Consider the following 20,937-nt stretch of genomic DNA (forward strand, 5'->3'; position numbering starts at 1 on the left):
GTCTGGCCAGCCTGTATAGATCCTTTTCTCCTTCTTTAGTGTCCAACCTGCCATACATGTCATCATATGCCTCTTGTTTTGCCTTTGCCACCTCTACCTTTGCCCTGTGTCGCATCTCAATGTATTCCTTTCGCCTCTCCTCGGTCCTCTCAGTGTCCCACTTCTTCTTAGCTAACCGTTTTCCATGTATGATTTCCTGTACTGTGAGGTTCCACCACCAAGTCTCCTTCTCTCCTTTCCTGCCAGAAGATACACCAAGTACTCTCCTGCCTGCTTCTCTGATCACCTTGGCTGCAGTGGTCCAGTCTTCTGGAAGCTCTTCCCGTCCACCGAGAGCCTGTATCACCTCTTCCCGAAAAGCTGCACAACACTCGTCCTGTCTCAGCTTCCACCACATGGTTCTCTTCTCTGCCTTTGTCTTCCTAATTTTCCTCCCCACCACCAGAGTCATCTTACACACCACCATCCTATGCTGTCTAGCCACACTCTCCCCTACCACTACCTTACAGTTGGTAACCTCCTTCAGATTACATCGTCTGCACAAGATGTAATCCACCTGTGTGCTTCTACCTCCGCTCTTGTAGGTCACCCTATGTTCGTGCCTCTTCTGGAAAAAAGTGTTCACTACAGCCATTTGCATCCTTGTTGCAAAGTCTACCACCATGTGTCCCTCCAAGTTCCTTTCCTGGATACCGTACTTACCCATCACTTCTTCATCACCCTTATTACCTTCACCAACATGTCCATTACAATCTGCACCAATTACGACTCTCTCTCTGTCTGGGATGCTCAGAACTACATCATCTAGCTCCTTCCAGAATTTCTCTTTCACCTCTAGGTCACATCCTTCCTGTGGGGCATAGCCACTAATCACATTACACATAACACCCTCAATTTCAAATTTCAGCCTCATCACTCGATCTGATACTCTTTTCACCTCCAAGACATTCTTAGCCAACTCTTCTTTTAAAATAACCCCGACTCCATTTCTCTTCCCATCTACACCATGGTAAAATAATTTAAACCCTCCCCCTAAACTTCTAGCCTTACTGCCTTTCCACCTGGTCTCCTGGACACACAATATATCAACCTTTCTCCTAATCATCATGTCAACCAACTCCCGAGATTTTCCTGTCATAGTCCCAACATTCAAAGTCCCCACATTCAGTTCTAGGCTCTGTGTTTTCCTCTTCTCTTTTTGCCGAAGAACCCGCTTTCCACCTCTTCTTCTTCTTCTTCTTTAACTTCGACCCACAGTAGCTGAATTTCCAACAGCGCCCTGCAGGTTGACGGCGCCGGTGGCGGACGTTATTAACCCGGGCCACGACCGATCCGGTATGGAATTCTTTGGATGAACGCTCATATTTGTTTGGCAAGGTTTTAAGACGGATGCCCTTCTTGACGCAACCCTCTGCATTTATCCGGGCTTGGGACCGGCCTACAGTTTGCACTGACTTGTGCCCCCCATAGGGCTGCATTGCACATATATTCTGTCTTACTTCGGCTAATCTTCATTCCTCTGCTTTCCAGTGCATGCCTCCATCTTTCTAACTGTTCCTCCACCTGCTCCTTGCTTTCACTGCAGATCACGTTATCTGCAAACATCATGGTCCACGGGGATTCCAGTCTAACCTCATCTGTCAGCCTATCCATCACCACTGCAAACAGAAAGGGGCTCAGGGCTGATCCCTGATGCTGTTCTGCTCCCCTCGTATGTGTCCCATACTTCTCTGCCACTCCAGACTTCCGCATGCAGTACCACAGTTCCTCTCTGGGTACTCTGTCATAGGCTTTCTCTAGATCTACAAAGACACAATGTAGCTCCTTCTGACCTTCTCTGTACTTTTCCATCAACATCCTCAAGGCAAATAATGCATCTGTGGTACTCTTTCTAGGCATGAAACCATATTGTTGCTCGCAAATACTCTCTTCTGTCCTGAGTCTAGCCTCCACTACTCTTTCCCATAACTTCATTGTGTGGCTCATCAACTTGATTCCTCTATAGTTCCCACAGCTCTGCACATCACCCTTGTTCTTAAAAATGGGCACCAGCACACTATTCCCCCATTCCTCAGGCATCTTCTCACGCGCTAGAATTCTATTGAACAAGTTAGTAAAAAAACTCCACAGCCACCTCTCCTAGATGCTTCCATACCTCCACAGGAATGTCATCAGGACCAACTGCCTTTCCATTTTTCATCCTCTTCATCAACTCCTCAAAGTATTCTTTCCATCTAGCTAGCACACTGCTGGCACCAGTCAAGATATTTTCATCTCTATCCTTAATCACCCTAATCTGCTGCACATCCTTCCCATCTCTATCTCTCTGTCTGGCCAACCTGTATAGATCATTTTCTCCTTCTTTAGTGTCCAACCTGCCATACATGTCATCAGATGCCTCTTGTTTGGCCTTTGCCACCTCTACTTTTCCCCTGTGTTGCATCTCAATGTATCCCTTTCGCCTCTCCTCGGTCCTCTCAGTGTCCCACTTCTTCTGAGCTAACCTTTTTCCTTGTATGATTTCCTGTACTGTGAGGTTCCACCACCAAGTCTCCTTCTCTCCTCTCCTGCCAGAAGGTACACCAAGTACTCTCCTGCCTGCCTCTCTGATCACCTTGGCTGCAGTGGTCCAGTCTTCTGGAAGCTCCTCCTGTCCACCGAGAGCCCGAAAAAGCCGCACAACACTCGTCCTGTCTCAGCTTCCACCACATGGTTCTCTTCTCTGCCTTTGTCTTCCTAATCTTCCTCCCCACACCGGAGTCATCTTACACACCACCATCCTATGCTATCTAGCCACACTCTCCCCTACCACAACCTTACAGTTGGTAACCTCCTTCAGATTACATCGTCTGCACAAGATGTAATCCACCCGCATGCTTCTACGTGCGCTCTTGTAGGTCACCCTATGTTCCTGCCTCTTCTGGAAAAAAATGTTCACTACAGCCATTTGCATCCTTTTTGCAAAGTCTACCACCATCTGTTCCTCCAAGTTCCTTTCCTGGATGCCATACTTACCCATCACTTCTTCATCACCCCTATTTCCTTCACCAACATGTCCATTACAATCTGCCCCAATCACGACTCTCTCTATGTCTGGGATGCTCAGAACTACTTCGTCTACCCCTTCCAGAATTTCTCGTTCACCTCTCGGTCACATCCTACCTGTGGGGCATAGCCACTAGTCACTATATACATAACACCCTCAATTTCAAGTTTCAGCCTCATCACTCAATCTGATACTCTTTTCACCTCCAACACATTCTTAGCCAACTCTTCTTTTAAAATAACCCCGACTCCATTTCTCTTCCCATCTACACCATGGTAAAATAATTTAAACCCTCCCCCTAAACTTCTAGCCTTACTGCCTTCCAGCTGGTCTCCTGGACACACAATATATCAACCTTTCTCCTAATCATCATGTCAACCAACTCCTGAGATTTTCCTGTTCTCGTCCCAACATTCAAAGTCCCCACATTCAGTTCTAGGCTCTGTGCTTTCCTCTTCTCTTTCTGCCGAAGAACCCGCTTTCCACTTCTTCTTCGACCCATAGTAGATGAATTTCCAACAGCACCCTGGAGGTTGACGCCGCTGGTGGCGGACGTTATTAACCCGGGCCACGACCGATCCGGTATGGAATTCTTTGGATGAACGCTCATATTTGTTTGGCAAAGTTTTAAGCCGGATGCCCTTCCTGACGTAACCCTATGCATTTATCCGGGCTTGGGACCGGCCTACAGTTTGCACTGGCTTGTGCCCCCCATAGGGCTGCATTGCTGAGTCCACAAGAGCAAAACCCGTATTAGTGCGTGTATCGCTTTAAGAAAAAATAATCATGTGACCAATACAGGAAGTGTGTCGTTTGGATGTGCTGCGCCAAATTGTGTTTATGAGGAAACAAACTGTGTCGACGTTGCGGATTTGTTGGATGGAGTTTTGCTGTTGCTGTTGGATTTTGGAGTTTCGCTTTCCCTCACCTTGTTCCACTGACTTCATGGATCGTTCCAAGAAGTTTTCCCCAGTCTGGAATAATTTTGATCTTTTGACACCAAATAAGGTAAATCTTTTTCTCCTTTGGGAATTGTTTACTGTTAATTTTTTAAATTAAATATGTTTGTACTCTTTTCTGGTAAGAGGTTTGAATTGTTTTCAGATAAATTAACTTTTTATTTTATTGTAGGTGAAGCGTCGGCTCTGCTCCACAAAGCTATCTTACATCAATAAGAGCACTTCATCAATGCTCGGCATGGCAATGAAGAATTGGCAGATACTCGTGTGAGTACCCTAGGTATGTTGAAATTCTCACAAAAAAAATGTAATTTTCAGAAATAGGTTATTACACACAAAGGCTTTGTGTGACTCGGTAATTTTTTTGTAAAAATTACAGTCCTTTTAATAAGCTTTTAACAAAATATTTCCTTTTGGCTTGCAGTTCCTTACAAGCAAGCAGTGGATGAGGCTGTGGTCAACATGATCATCAAAGACTGTCAACCACTCACCATTGTTGAAAATGAGGGATTCAGGGAGCTCCTGAAACGTATCAACTCGCACTTAAATTTTTATGCTCACCATCTTCATCTGTACCCTGTGAAAGAGTTTTTTCTAAGGCAGGGGAACTGGTGTCTAAGAGGAGAAATTGCCTTGGAGCAAAGACACTACAAAAACCTTTGTTCCTCAATAAAAATGCATAAATGAATCCATTTTTAGTCTTTTATTTCATAACACTTAACAAAATTCCACACGTTAAAAATGTTAATTGAATTTTATTATAGACAAATTTGCTATATTTTACATACCAAGTCGTTTTATCATTTACACAAACAAGGTTAAGCAAATTTTAAACTCTTCTCAAAAAACACTCAGCAAACAAATTGAGTGAATTAAATTATACACTGATGAGATTAAATATTTCAGACTGATGATGGGTTTGCAGCATGTAAGCTTTTCAATCTTATTTTTATTTTATTTACCTGCAATGATTTTAGAACTACTGCAGGGGTCACTGTCGAGTGACCAACACAGTGCCGACAGTTTATGTAGTGTGTCAATACACTCCTTGAGGTATCTTCATCCCATCACTAATCAGAACTATATCTTTGCTCAATCATAATAAACTGTCATCGTTTCTTTTTATTTTCATTTGTAGAAGAGCGACCGGGTCCAAAGATCACTGAGGCCGAGGGCTACAGCTGTGAGGACTTACAAGGAAGATGACAGCTGCGATGATGATGAGGAGGAGGAAGAGGAGGAAGCCAAAAGCAAACCCATTGATGCGCGATACTTGAGAGGCCCCCCGAAAGGAAAGAGAGGTCGGCCTAAAAAGTTGTAAGAATGAGACAACCCTGTACATTTTGGGCTGCTAGAATTTCAAAATAATAAAAAAAACAAGTATGAATAAAAGTCATTTTTCTCTTTATTTGAATGTTTCATTGAAGACTTTGTTCCAACAGAGCAAACCCTTAAAGTCCCCCCTTTAACATACAATAAATTTCACAAGAGGATCCAACAATACAATCACCACCATCAGTGTCAATCATGAAGTCATCCGAAGACTTTTGTTTGCTGTCTGTGGGTGCTTGACTCCCAAAGATGACCAGTATGGAAGAGGAGCACAGTGGGGTGGTGACTTCTTGACGGGAGTGTGCCTCAGCAGACAGGAGAGCAAGCTGCTCCCCCACACACAAGATTTACTGCGCCGTCTTCATGGGGACCGCCCTTCTCTTGGCCTTCCCATTTTTCAACTTTTTTTTCCCTCTCCCCAGCAGGAATTTTCAAAGTGATTTGCTTTCTTTGGTTGTATTAGTTTTAAACCGTTTCCTTTAGTTGATGTGGCATGGAAAGCCACTTCAAGACTTCTGAGCTGTCATTTTCACAGTAATGGGCTGAAATAGAGGGAGAGCTCTGTTTATTAAATAGTCAAATGCTTTTTGAAGCATACTTTACAACAATGCAATAAAGTGCACTCACATTTCTGACTACCTGCGCTATCAACTACACCGCAAGGCGTGCGCACAAATAAGTTCATTTTTGACTGATTCACTGGCACATACTTTACTCACTCCTTTATGACGATTGAACGAGTAGCTCCACTATGAATGCGGCGCCTTTTTTCTGCTGTCATACCCTTCCAGCAAAGAGAAGGCTATGCGATGTACCGCGCTCCACTAATTAAGCACGCTGAATATCTATTGACTATAGACCAAAGGCCTTTATGAAGGCTACTGTCTGTCACAAGGCAATGTGCGGGAATACCTTGCTGCAGTAAGGACACTCTCCAAAAACCGTGTTAAAGCTCTGCCTGGTGCCAGGCAGCACACGCAGCCACTGGAGGAGACAAGACAAAAGAGAAAAGACTACTTAATCAAATCATCACCTTGAAATAGACGTGTCAAGTGATAACATTTGTTTTATGTAAAAAGGGACATTCAAGTAATACTATGTAAAGTTGCACATGAAAGTCTCGCCTAATTTATGAAGCCAGAAAGCACAAAGTTCCAAACACTTTCTGAACTTGAATCACAGCTGCAAAGCGGTGGAAATAATACACGTTGGAAACTTCTAATTTATTCAAAGATATCACATTCAAGTATAAATGTAAACATTTTATTTTGGCAGAAGCAGGCGTCCATGCAAAGTACACTGGCTCTCCTTGCCCCGCCCCTTCACTGGAGCGGCGCGACATCCGAAGCTCGAGGGAGATTATCAGTGGTCTTCTTCCATTTTCTAATAATTGCTCCCACAGTTGATTTCTTCACACCAAGCTGCTTACCTACTGCAGGTCTACTGCTTGGTTTCTGGTGTCCTTTGACAGCTCTTTGATCTTGGCCATAGTGGAGTGTGACTGTGGACGGGTGCCTTTTATACTGATAACGAGTTCAAACAGCCGCCATTAATACAGGTAACGACAGGAGCATCTTAAAGAAGAAGTTACAGGTCTGTGAGAGCCAGAAATCTTGTTTGTTTGTAGGTGACCAAATACTTATTTTCCACCATAATTTGCTAATAAATTCTTTAAAAATAAGACTGATTTTCTGGATTTTTTCTCTCATAGGTGAGGCATACCTATGATTAAAATTACAGGCCTCTGTCATCTTTTTAAGTGGGAGAACTTGCACAATTGGTAGCTGACTAAATACTTTTTTGCCCCACTGTATATGTACACACATATTTGGTGTGCAATTTTACCCCTCTAAATTTCAATTGTGCGCATACACATAGCCGAAGTTAAAAACGACATATACTGATAAATATATCTTTATGATTTATGCTCTTATTAATGTTCTGCCACTTTTTAATCCAATGTTTGTGTAATGTAATTATTCATAATCCCTAAAATTATTGACTACTAAATATTGTGTTTAATATCGAAGCTATGGTGCACCCTAGAGTTCAGTTTTGACACTGTGGCTTTAAATTGCACATTGACACCTGAGCCCCTATTAGTTCCTTAAATGTTGTAATGTAATAATTAGCCAATATCAAAAAGGCTAATATCGGCCGATTAATCAGTCGGGCCCTAGCAAATACAAACAAAAGGGGGAAATTCACCTTGAAATACTTCCCAGAAAGATGAAGATGTATCAACAATACAGTGTGCATACTGTGTGTGTGTGTGTCCCTTCATACCTCATACAGGCAGACTTGATGGAAGGGCTGCCCACAGCGATGATCGTTGCACACCTGGTCAGGGATAGCAGCTTCAAGGCGATAGGAGTAGCAGATTCCACACTCAACATTGAAAATCTGTGCGCGATTTTGAAATGTTATTAACATAATATATAACGGAGTATTCTTTTGTCCGGTTCCCCAAAAAACAACAACAACAACAACAACAAAAAACAGATACAGAATAGACAGGGCTCTTGTAGGCATTGTTGTATAATAGAGGGGGGCAGATTAAAAAAATCATCGACATCCGGTCAACTCAACTTTTTTTCCCTTTTCTTTTTACTCCTTTCTGAATGCTAAAGAAGTTGAAGTGTTAATTGTTGTAGTGGATACACAGCGTGTTTTTTTAAAGTCAATTGCAGCAACAGAACGAGAGAAGAGCCACCACAAAAAAGGAGAAACGGTTTTGCGTGATTAAAGTGATTGCAATGATTGCGTGCGGAATTGTGCCATCTTTGTTGTTTTTAATAGTACTATCTGGAAACAACCCAATTAGAGAAGAATTTGCCACCTCTTCGGAAAAAACAAAATATGAAATGGCGACAGACACAATAAGAGACAATCGTGGATATCCGCCCCCTTAAGATTTGAAGCTCAAGCAGACACACAAACAGGAGTATCCATGCTGAGATGTGACACACACGCATGCGCGCACACACACAGCTCCTTGAGGTAATCGCAATAGGAACAGACATGTTTGAAATGGTAAAGGGGGGCAAATGTGTGACATACAGATTTTTCGTGGGTGGCAGGTGACGGGAATTCGATCTCCAAAACATCCTGGAGGTTTTGCAAGACACCAGAGTCCGGGTTCCTGCCAGCAGACCACAGACAGCTCCTTCACACACTAATTAACCACATGCAAATGAGCCTGCAAAGACACTGGGGGATGATTAAGAGACTTTCACCGTTGGTTTAAAAAAAGAAATGGGGTGACGGCAGGGGAGGGGAAAAAAAAACGAGCATTTGTGCTGCTGCTGTGTTAAATTGAAGAGTGTTAGATAGACCTACAGTACTTGACACTTGTCATACAGTAGGCAAATGTAATGTTTTTGTTTTTTTTAATCTAAAAAAACGCTTACAAATGAGGAGAAATTGTTTCCCCGCCACATCACATTTGTGTTAGTGTTCATCACATTCAGTTGGTCAACATTCGCCAACATACTGTATGTACTGCAGAATTCTCAGACATGTTCTTCGTCGCCCTTACAGATTCATGTTGTCACAGACTATACACTCACCTGCCACTTTGATTGTCACCGGCAGCGACAATTTAATTAATCAGTTGTTTGCAGTAGTGTAAACCTGCTCAACATCATTCTGAGGTCCTAATATTTTGTCCCTCTCATGTACAGTAGCTATATAATACACTTAATCTACTCCAACCACAAATTTTACAAGCATAACCTTATGGTTACAAATAATACAATGAAACCTTGGTTCATGAATATAATTCGTGCCGTTCGTGAACCAAAACGTTTGTGAACTGAGGTAGTGTTTCCCATTGTAATGAATGCAAATCCAATTAATCTGTTCCAGCCAAAGAACAAAGTTATGTTTAGCTTGTTTTTAATCAATGTGTGGTTAAAAATAAATACAGTACAGTATAGAAAGAAGTGAAAACACATTATTATGAAGAAATAACACCATTGGCTCTATTTCCGTAGACGATACAACGTGCGCCGGAGTGCAAATGGTGGCACATCGATTTCTGTGCAAGCGCAAAGCACGCTGGCGTGTTTGCCAATTTGGCAGACTGGTCTGTTTCAAGCTGGGCGTACCGATGAAACGAGGGTGTGACCTTTGACATCCGCCCGGCGCATGTGACAGTTTGGTGACTATTGTTATAGATGGTGCAGGTGCGCTTCAGCGTAAAAAGTGATATATCTCGATTGTCGTGCAAGCACAAGACTCGATGCACATTGGCAAAGCCATCTGCGCCAAGCTGGGCAGTGTCGGTGCAGTGAGGGTGTGCCCTTGCAGATGCGCTTGGCGGAATGTGATCTTGCTGTCAGAGAGTCCGTCTCAAGTTACGCCTTTTCATACCACGTCTAAGTTTTGGGTCAGGGGATCTAATGCGATTTTGGTGAATCTGATCGGTGTACAAGCAGCTAAAAAAGCTTAGACAAATTTGTTGTTGACCAGTTATAATCATTATTATTTTTCAAATTATCACGTTGGCCAGCACAAAGCTTTGGAGGGGCTCAAGCACTAACGATCGTACATGGGTGGTAGACAGATTTATGAGGTCTGCGTACTGTTGGCTTTTGCCGCACAGGCCAAGCGACAATGCTCCAATCACACACGGATCGCTAATGTGCGAGTATCATTACGCCTCGCTTAAAGGGAATGAATGAAAGAAACCACTTTGATTGGTGGCAAATAAAGACGGCTGTGTTTACGCCTGTGAGGTGCAGACAGCCCCTTTTTTAAATATGCCGGCTGCACTCGTCTACAAAATTACTAACACCCAGTCTAACCCACCTCCTTGCAGAGTTACGCCAAATGCAGCGCTGGTCTTGTTCTAGTCACGAAAATAGAGCCCCCATGTGCTCGCTAGCAAGTCGCTGCAATGTCCTAGCTTTTTTATACACACATTGTACTGTACAGTAGGTGACTGAGAACCCTGTTGCATTGTGGGATGCGGCGGCCATTTTTGGAATCCATGGTGAACGTCAACTAGGCTGTTCCGTAGAGTGAAACACGGTGTGTTAAAATGCCAAAAAAGGAACGGGATTTACAGGGTAACATTACACCACAAAGCCTTGCTAACCCTATCACCAACAAGCTCTCGTAGCATGGCTGAAGGTGAAACCTAGAAAGACTTTCACAAGTCTCGGCGCACTTAACACTCACTGGCTGGGACCAGCACCTCCTAGAGCCTGTGAGCTAGCCATCGCTAGCTAGATGCTCTTCTTTTCACGGAGAGGAGACTGTCGCTGCAGCTGCATCCACCAAGACTTAAATGCAACAAGGTCACCAAAGGGAACACCACTCATGTTTAGCCATTTTCTATTTTTTTCCCCCAACAGCAATACATTTAGGTTTCCTAAAAACATTATCGCTAGACATTTTCACTGTCTTTGGAACCACACTGAGGAATAAAGCATGAATAAATAAATAAATACCTGCAATGTGTGATGCACGGAGCCAATGATGTTTTTACAGCGCGAGAAAAAGCACAAATGAGTCTTCTGCAACCATGCCAGGACTGTTTGTGAACCATAAATAGTGCATGAAAGGAGGTAATTTAAAAAAGAAAAAAAAGTAGTTCAGAAGCCGAATTGTTCGTAAACCAGGTTGTTCGTAAATCGAGGTTACACTTTACTTCTTTGGGTCTAAAATGCAACATTATTATCCTTGGAAAAAACAATAGTTTTTTATCACGTGATTGGTAATTATTTTTTTTTTATCCAGTACACTACATTTGTTCAGTGCAGTTCTGTTTTATTTAACTACAATTGTTTTTAAGTACGATTCTGTACATTTGCATAAAGTTTTGAGGAACTATTTACCTTGAAACCTTTATTTAATTTTTTTTTAAAGTGTCATGTGCAATATATTTCAATTGAATCATTATTTAAATAGTTTTTTATTTTCCTATATTTAAGCACAGTGTGAATTTTGCATAGCAGTAGCTTACAATATTAAATATGCCTTTATGAATAAAACCTCTGCCTCATGCTACAGTATTTTAATGTGGGTCATTAGGTTGTACTTAGAGAGCCAAGTATTTTTTTTTTTTTTAGGTGGTACTTGGTGTAAAAAGTTCAGGAACCACTGGGTTAGGTAATAACTTTCTGTTGATCGGTGCAGAGCAGTAGATGTTAAGCCTAAAGCAATGCTAATTCATTGGTTCTTTAAGTGATTTGTTGCAACTTTTACCAGACAATGTTTGATAGTTTCTACAAATAAATTCAATACCTACAGAAAGATTTGTGTATTTTGCGTTAGAAACGCTAACCAATGTACACATATATTATTTTACATTATTTCACCACCTTCACTGGGGCTGATCGGTTTTGAGAAAATACATTTGAAGAATGATCAAATAAAAGCTGACAAACACAACTATTAGATTGACAGGCTTAACCATAGCCCAGAGTGTGACGTCGCTTACCACAAATGCATGTTGGCGTTCAGTTTATTCCTCAGTGGAATCACAACTGCAACAGAAAAAAGGTTAACAATTGATTACTTTACTTAAGAGTCACATCTCAAGACTTTTTCCCAATTCTATATTGATTTATATTTTCCCCACGTACATTATTGCACGCTATTACTCTTTTGCACATATTATGCTCTTATTTTACTGCACAGGTAAGTGCATGTGGATATGAGCCAGCATTGCTTATGGAGTTCCACAGGGGAGCCTTGTCTCTGAGTAGTGCTCATCACTTTCACTATTTCTTATTCCTACATGCAAAAAGCAATATTTCTGTGCAACACCTCATATTTCAGGGACGCCGCCTGCCTAGCGTCTCGGGTGGCCGAAGTGTGTATGTTTAATATCATTTGAGTCGCATTGCTAGGCAACACGCTTGGCGTTTCATGACCCTGGATTTACAGACACAATGGCTGACAATTGATGGGGAATTAAAGAGAAACCTCGTCGGATGTCTCCGAGGTTGCGACGACGAGAATGAAATCGTGCCAGTCTGAAAGCAAGAGCGCTGACATGACGGAAGACAATAATCAACACAAGCACCCCAGATCAACTCCAAACGTAAGGAAATTGACGTAGTGATATTCCTTTTTCCTCCCCACCCGATGAAGTCTTACTGAGCTAATCTGAATAATAGCGAGCACAGCCAGATTTTGCTTTTATTACCAGAGTTTATCCATGGCAAGCATCTTATTGTGTTAGGCAGGGCACATGGCTACAGGGACACACCGCCATCAGTGAGAAACAATTCCAGAACAAAATTAAAAAAAAATCGCCTCAGATATTGGAAAACGTGTGGAAGTTAAGAGATGCCAGCCCTGCGAACAGACCCTGAAAATAAAAAGCGATCTATAAATTGCGGAATTTTGATCAAGACCACTGATTCTATGCATTGCATTTCATAGAAATCCCCAGAAGCTTTGAAGTCTATAGTCATGAGTGTCCAGTAGTACAAAGCTGAGGAGATAAATGTCTATTTACGTCTAACTGCGTGGAAATAGTTTGGAAGAGCTTAATGAGTTAATACAATTTTGACAAACCACATCTACTTGTTCTTATTCAAATACAGATTTCATAAATGAAGGTAACAACATGTTTTTATTGTCATTGCTTCACTTATAACAAGGGTATTTCAAGAAAGAAACAATGCAGTGTATGTATGTGACGGAGGGCAAGTTGTGAGAGGAAAGGAAAAGTGAGAAGCCCGTTATAGCAAAGACAGATCTGAAGAACTTACGTGGGATAGACAATGTTAGTTTGAAATTATTTTCCTCTTTTTCTTTTCTTTAAGGAGATTAGCACGACAAACACGATTTATTAAGTTCTGTTCACTACACAGGTAAAATGAACATTGAATGGAACTACCATATATTCTTTTAAAAGGGGGGAAGGTCTAAGAAAGACACTGCTTCAACAAGTTGCCGAATTCATTGCCCAAAATACACCTCCTTTGAGCCCTTTCGCAGCGTTTCAACCACAGTGTGGAGCTGACCGTATTGTCAGAGTACTGTAGAGGACAGCTGAATGAGCTCTGTAATTAGTGTGATAGCATCAGGACAGTGAATTAAAAAAAAAAAGGACACATCACGAAAAGAACATAAGTTAGGTATGCACTACTTAGATATTTAATTTATCAAAAGAATTTCATAGCTCTGCGGTCTCCGCCTCTGGTACTACCACGGAGGATGACCAATTCACAGGTAAACATCTATCCCTCATCCTGCATCCGTCGTCCTTTACACATACCTGTAGGATAGCAAGCCCGGGAAAAGCTGTGAAAATGCCATCTTAGCTGGGCATTGTGAAAAAGGCTATGTATAATAGATATAAGGTTGCACAGACATTCATGTGCAGGGGCGTAGATGATGGGGGACATGACACCCCCCTCTCTTCCGACTTTCTGGATCTGTCTGCTCCATCCCCCCTACACTTCTACAGCCATTGAAGCAATTGAATTCCTTTTTAACATGTCGTAAGCTGCCCTAGAGTGTATCATGAACAGTCGCTTTACACAGACCATCAATGACACACAGAAGATCAGGCAGACGTATGGTGAAGAAATGTTGAGCAAACCAGCTTCCAAGAGGCAAGGGAAAAACTTTGGGGGGGACGGGACGGGGACACACCGATATTTATATATATTTATATTTATATATATTTAGTGAAGGACTAGCGATTAAATATTGGCTGATGTTGGGTTTACAGCATGTAAGCTTTTCCATCTTATTTTCATTTGGTTTACCGGCAATGATTTTAGAACTACTGCAGGGGTCGCTATTGAGTGACCAACACAGTGTCAATACAGTGCCGACACAGTTTGTGCAGAGTCAATACACTCCTTGAAGTATCATCATCCCATCACTACTGGCTACAGTAATTTAATGCTTGCACATATTTTCTTCTTCTTCAAACTTTGATACTACAATATAAAGACCACTTGTGCTAAAAAGTAAGTAAATGGTCTGATTTAATGTTCATACTGTATTTCAATCTGTTAATTGTTATTTATGTTTCTGGATAAAACCATATCTTTATATTAAAGTTCGGAACAAGTGAACTGGACTGATTATTGATTTGCTGAACAATATCTCCCCTTAAAGTTCTGAAAATGATGACCTCACCCATGTGGAAAGGGGTGCATGATTTTCCATGGGGCTGCCACCAAGGACTTTACATTTTGACGTGTACATCAAGTCATTCATCAACTAGTGATCATTTCTGAGAGGTTAATGGCATTATTCTTGTTAATAAGGCCAATATCTAAAGGTATTCTATAACTAAGCTCCTGCACATTTCCCTGTGAACATGAAATGCATGCAAATACTCTTCAGTTTTGCACACGCAACCTAAAATAACCATAAAGTGTTGCCATCTGAATGGGTTCCTACTGACCATGCTCAGCTCCCAGCAGGCAGCATTCTGGTAACATCTTCGGGTGTCGGGGATCCACTTCCACTTTAATGGAGACATTGTTTCCTGCACATATAGAACCAATAAACATTGTAATGCTGCATTACTAAACAAGTCCTAACTATATTTTGAGTGTCAGTAGAGCCATTAAGGAAATGTATTTTGTTTTTGCTTCATTTTTCTCATCCGACAGCAGATTGATAGTGCGATACAATGCAATTATTGATAAGCTTACCAAGCTTAAGTTAGTTACAGTATTTGGAAGAAATAGAAGTAGCAAACACCCTATCGAGAGAAGACAGTGATCTTATTTTTCCAAACTCTAGGCCCGCAAGTTGGACCTTCTGGCAGGCACATAGGTTTTCAAGCCCCGTCTTTCGCTTAGGGAAAAAAAATCAAAACAAAAAATATATTTTTGGGGGTCAGTCTACCTGTCCAACCTGTTACTAAATGGCCTGGGGCCTGGTACCAGCCCGTGGCCCTGTGATTGGGGACCCCTACTGTACGATACTTAAAACATTTATTAGAACACAATCCAATGTGAAGTTTACGCCAGATGACCTAAAATAACAGCATATGTAATTACAGAAATCCTTTTTTTTCAAGATTCTACAAATGTTATTACATCAGTGTGTAGAAGCTTTCGAAACAAAATGATATTTTAATGTTAAAATATAATTATTTGTGGATTTTCACATTTACAGTTTTCGGACATGAATAATACTAAAGCATATTATTATGCCATATTATTGTTATCTACTTGCATTACTAAACAGAAATATTAGTCTTAGTGGTTGAAAGCTTGGCCTCATATACTGTATTTGTCAAACATTGTATATTACCATACCGATAACTATTCGTCTCATAGTGTCAGAAAGACTTGGCTTTTCTGGCTCCAGGATCCAGGTCTTTGTGTCAATCTCATCAAGAACATCCCAGAACTCAGTCAGAGCCTCAATGACTAGCAGGAACTGGCTGTGGAGTTGATTCAAAGAAGACTACCAAATCAGAGAAGAAGCAGAAAGTTCTGTTAATGCAGGCATACAGTGCAGCATAATTGGACTGTTGTAGGCTCACTGGAATAACACAAAACAGAATCACTTCAATTACAGTCAAGGCATTTTGGACATTGACACAAGAACTGAATTACCTAAAATAATGCAATAATGCAAAATAATGTCCTTGCAGCTATTGTATCTGGCAAATGATTCTATCATTTTAAGATTCTCTCTTTTGTAGTACTGTGAATACAATCCTATAAAGTAGTTTGTTGGCAAACCAATTCATTTTTTTTAACTTAATGCAGGTAAATGTGTACATTGTTACTGAATAGCTTTAAAAAAGTGAAACTTAAGGCAGACACACAAACAGGGAAATGAAAGGAAAGCACATAGTGGTGTGGGTGTGCAATACAGATGGTATGAGTGGGAAAGAAATTAGAGCGAAAAAAATGAACCAAAAAATTATAGGTCATTGTGCCAGCACAGTGCACACAATTAAGCATCGTCCAGGTGCTGAGAGCCTAGGCAATTACAGCCCAATTAATGCCAGTGGCATGATTATGGTTGGCGCTTAGGATAACCATGCTAAGCCCAGTTCAGGAAGATTACAAAATAAAATTAAAAAAAAGAAAGAGAAGCGCTGGTAATTGAATTCCTCGTGTATCTAAGAGAGGAGTACAAATGAAACCAGGAATTTACTTAAGACTTAATGTGAGCTGTCGCTTATTATTCTCTGAATTCTCAAAGTTCTCTTCATGATAATAGCTCTGCACAACCTCAATTTAGATCTATAAAGCAGACACTCAGGTTGTATTAAACTCTACTGACTCAATTCACTGCAGCCGAAAGGCTGAAGGATTACAAATACAGTGGAACCTTGATAGAACGGACTAATAGGTGCGGGGGGTTGTCAGATATAGCCATTTTTAAAAAAAAATTATATTATACTTATTATTGTACAGTACAAAATTATTGTTCTGTAGTTTTTTTGTGGCCTAAAACACCAAGTACAGGACAAATTTTATCCAAACTTACCACACCAGTATGCTTGGTCATAGTGGCATTGTTGACATACAGTACTCATCATAGGCGAGTTGCTTTCATGAGCCGAGGGGAATTAGGGTCAATCCCAATTCGAGCCTTTAGCCCTTCCACTTCGTCTTAGCCCTTGGTTTTGCGCTTGCACGAGAACAAAGGGGTATCCCATTTCCTAGGGGAGGGCTACGACGAAGCAGTGTATAGCCCTTGAAACCAAGTGTAGTTGGGGAGCTCACTTGAAAGTGAGGTTTATGGGACTCCAACCCCGCTGACAGGCGAAGAGCTTGCTTACAAGACAGCGGAACGGACAAGTACATGAATGTAAGTGAGCATAATTATTGATATTCATACTAAGGAGTCAGGTTTTTAATCAACGTAAATATAAGCCATGTTTTGAATTGTTGCTTTAAACGGCTCGTTATGACGAGCTCGCGTATCGCTAGTCTACCGTCAGACCACGGTAACCAATTCACAGCAAACGCACTTCACTTCAATGTACTGCATTTTATGAACAATTACAAAGAATTATTAGACAGCTAAGTCACATTCAGAAGCTACTTAGCTAATTTAGCCTCGCTAATGTTGCTTCTGAGTGTACCGTGACGTTCACTTTCCATATAGTTAAGGTGTAGCCTCATCACTCATGGGATGCAGTATTTCCTCTCTCTCTCTCTCTCTCTCTCTCTCTCTCTCTCTCTCTCTCTCTCTCTCTCTCTCTCTCTCTCTCTCTATATATATATATACACATATATATATATATATATATATACACATATATATACACATACATATATACACATATATATATACATATATATATATATATATATATATATATATATACATACATACATACACCATATATACATACTGAACAGAACTGTACTGCCCTTAAGAAACATGAGTTTAACTGTGCCGAAAGTAGATTCACTGATTCTTCATTAGGTTCATGTTACAAGAACATCTAAAAGATTAAAAAAAAAAAACCGTTGGAAGAGTTATGTACTTTGAACGTTTTACTGTTAGAAATCTCATAATGTGTCATAAAAAAGCTGACCAAAAAAAACAAAAACCCCTAAAGGACTCTTGAGGTCTTTTCACAGCGCACTTGGCAATGCAATTGACATGACTTTCCCATTCATTGTGTATGTGCTGAAGAGGCGACCGTATTTTGTCGTTTCACAGTGCGGGCGACAATATAAAGGGGAGCTGATGCTCTACGGAGCGACTTCGAATAGAAACAAGTTATATTTCGAGAGCGATATCAGGATGGTCCGCCAATGGAAGAGGGGGCCTGGCTAAGTGATTTCCGTGTTCTTTTTTTGCTTACTTGTACTAGGGAAATGAACAAGCCTTAACTCTCAGAGGTCCCGACGAGCCATTACGATGGGTCGCACCCATTTCCTGTTTTATCCGCAGCTTGTCTCCTCCTCCTCCTTAAAATGAGCAGCGCCAGGGCATTCTTTTGCAAAAAAAAACCAAAACAGATTAATCCTGCCGAAGTTGCAGAGGTGCGGTCTACTTCTCTAGCGGGAAAACTTTACTTTTCCTGGTAGGCGTCTAGGTCAGATTTTGGCACACCACTGGGACGCTGTGGTCTTTGTCCTGTGATGCTTGGTCCTGTCACATTGAGCAAGTGTGGCATGAAAAGGCCTTTATGCATTTAAAAGATTATGTGGTATGTAAAGTTTTCTGAAAATCATAATTACCATATTTCTACAAATGCTCCCACCAAAGACATGAGGAAAAACAGTATATTTTGTTAATTCCCAAGTGCGTAATTTGCATTTTCTCTTTGTAATTGTTTGTGAATGTGAAAAAAAAGTCAGTTTCAGCTTGTCTGGCTCAAAGGCATGTCAACATAATAATAATAATAATAATAATGATGATGATGATGATGATGATACTGACAAACACAACAATTAAACAAATAATTATAACGTTATAAATGCTATTCACTAGGGATGAGATGGTACTCAGTTAGTCCCGTTCGGTACCCGCTGCACAGTACAATATGATCTTATGGACCACAGTTTTTCAGTTCTGAGCTCAGGCTACGCACTTGGAGTGAGTTAAATTGAAGAAAACATGGCTTTTATGCGGTTGCTGGCTTCCCTCAAATTATATCGGAGTTATCCATTTATTTTTGGTACATCAGTAATACACTATGTTTGTTTGCCTCTTTGACTATCGAGGAGCAAAATCCTTTAAAATACAGGATACAAGCTGTTTTGTGTGCAAAACGACAGAGGCATTAGGTGGGGGCTGTGGGCCTTCTCGCTATCCCTAATGAAGTGGCCATCCCTTAGGGATACAAACAGCTCGCTACTTGAGGTAACCACAAAGAGTGGGGAAAAAAAAGAGAATGTGGTGCTGATCTAGTTTGCTTTCCTTAAAGATGTTAGTAAAATGTCAACGATTGTGTAGTCTTGTAGTTTTGACCAAAGGATGAGTAAGGTCTAGTGAACGAGGTCCAGTCCATAAGTATTGACATGAATGAGTTCACTTCAATGCTATGACTCACAGTCACTGATGGTGTAGTGGTACACTCGCCTGACTTTGGTGCGGGCAGCGTGGGTTCAGTTCCCACTCAGTGACGGTGTGAATGTGAGTGCGAATGGCTGTCTGTGTCTATATGTGCCCTGTGACTGACTGGTGACCCGTTCAGGGTGTTATCTGCCTTTCGCCCAAAGTGAGCTGTGATAGGCTCTAGCACCTCGCGACCCTAACCAGGATAAGTGGTATTGAAAATGGATGGATGGATGGATGGATGGATTTGCCTCAGGCAGCCGACTGGTTAGAGCGTCAGCCTCACAGTTCTGAGGACCCGGGTTCAATCCCCGGCCCCGCCTGTGTGGAGTTTGCATGTTCTCCCCGTGCCTGCGTGGGTTTTCTCCGGGCACTCCGGTTTCCTCCCACATCCCAAAAACATGCATTAATTGGAGACTCTAAATTGGCTGGAGACTCTAATTGGCTGGCAACCATTTCAGGGTGTACCCCGCCTCCTGCCCGATGATAGCTGGGATAGGCTCCAGCACGCCCGCGACCCGTGTGAGGAGAAGCGGCTCAGAAAATGGATGGATGGATGGATTTGCCTCACATTGTTCAGCGAAATATTTGGTATGTTTCGAGTGATCATGTGAAGAATGAAGTCATTTTGCCTGTAGAGTGTGTTGCAGGCATGACTAATCGACCCACGCTTACACAAGTAGTATTTTTTGTTTTAATTTGTTATATATATTTTATAGCGATGCAACAATTAATCAATTAATTGACAACAAATCCATTATCAAATTAATCAACAACTATTTTGATCATCGATTAATCATTTAGATACCTTGTTGAACTTAAAATTGTCCAAATCCTCGAATTTTCAGCCTCTCAATAGTAAATATTCGCTGATTTCTGTAATCTCTAATCAAAGTAAGATATTTGCAAACATCTGCTTCCACTTTGGAAAACAATGATCAACATTTTTGTATATTTTCTGACGTTACGGACCAAACCAGTAACTTAATATATATGTCTGTGGATTTTCTGCACTGTCAATTTGAAATAACGTCCTGTTTTTGTATTTTATCAGATGTATTTATTCACCCCCTCCCAAAAAAATAAAAATCAACAGATTACGGAATTAAAATATTTGTTAGTTGCAGCCCTAATGTTTCATAATAATGTATTTTCACATTCACAAGCAAAAAAATAGGCAAAGAATACAGTAAAAGGCAGTTTACCATTCGGAAAAAGTTGTGTTTGAATAACGGTTAACTTGAAATGCGTCATTATTACTTAGTAAACAACATAATGAAGTCACGCAAACTAAAGAGAACATTTTGAGAAAGAAATAAGTTGTTCTCTTTATGCAAAAAAACAAGTACCGGGGTAAGGACGGTCACGTTGGTTACCTGTACCGTCCCACTCCTATGATACACATTTACCCAGTACCGGTTTATGTTTGAACATTTAGGTTAGGTTAGTAATTAAAACTACAGTATACTTGTATACTGATACAGAGCCCTCTGCATCAATTAAAAAAACTGAAGCGATATACTGTCTGTATACACTGTTGGATTGGGACACGCCTTAGTTGTTAATTTATGCCCTGAGTTGCACGTCTTGGCCCTGCAACAGAGCAAGCAATAATTAGTCTTTCAAATG

At 41.0% G+C, this 20,937-nt stretch overlaps 2 protein-coding genes across 9 annotated transcripts in view; one reads left to right on the forward strand and one right to left on the reverse strand.

Moving 5' to 3' along the window:
- Nucleotides 1-5,583, forward strand: part of LOC133485457 (serine/threonine-protein kinase VRK1-like) — a 47,829-nt gene extending 42,246 nt beyond the window's left edge. For 2 of the 8 annotated variants that reach the window (XM_061789155.1, XM_061789160.1), the window contains 3 exons: nucleotides 3,848-4,054; nucleotides 5,144-5,306; nucleotides 5,448-5,583. In XM_061789155.1, the coding sequence (XP_061645139.1) occupies nucleotides 3,848-4,054; nucleotides 5,144-5,306; nucleotides 5,448-5,536 (459 nt within the window). In that variant the 3' untranslated portion in view covers nucleotides 5,537-5,583. Of the gene's footprint in view, nucleotides 1-3,847; nucleotides 4,055-4,177; nucleotides 4,286-4,429; nucleotides 4,694-5,143; nucleotides 5,414-5,447 lie in introns of those variants that run through there. The other 6 variants (XM_061789162.1, XM_061789159.1, XM_061789158.1 and 3 more) reach the window with 5 other exon arrangements.
- Nucleotides 5,584-5,741: 158 nt separating this feature from the next.
- The window catches only part of fancl (FA complementation group L), a 45,031-nt gene continuing 29,835 nt past the window's right edge, over nucleotides 5,742-20,937 (reverse strand). The window contains exons 8-14 of the mRNA XM_061789163.1: nucleotides 15,588-15,738; nucleotides 14,723-14,806; nucleotides 11,786-11,831; nucleotides 8,398-8,479; nucleotides 7,624-7,740; nucleotides 6,250-6,321; nucleotides 5,742-5,879 (exon numbers count right to left, since the gene is read on the reverse strand). Of these exons, the coding sequence (XP_061645147.1) occupies nucleotides 5,844-5,879; nucleotides 6,250-6,321; nucleotides 7,624-7,740; nucleotides 8,398-8,479; nucleotides 11,786-11,831; nucleotides 14,723-14,806; nucleotides 15,588-15,738 (588 nt within the window). The 3' untranslated portion in view covers nucleotides 5,742-5,843. The remainder of the gene's footprint in view (nucleotides 5,880-6,249; nucleotides 6,322-7,623; nucleotides 7,741-8,397; nucleotides 8,480-11,785; nucleotides 11,832-14,722; nucleotides 14,807-15,587; nucleotides 15,739-20,937) is intronic.

This window comes from Phyllopteryx taeniolatus, chromosome 11 (genome assembly GCF_024500385.1).
Source record: "Phyllopteryx taeniolatus isolate TA_2022b chromosome 11, UOR_Ptae_1.2, whole genome shotgun sequence".
In the NCBI taxonomy this organism is placed as follows: Eukaryota; Metazoa; Chordata; class Actinopteri; order Syngnathiformes; family Syngnathidae; genus Phyllopteryx; species Phyllopteryx taeniolatus.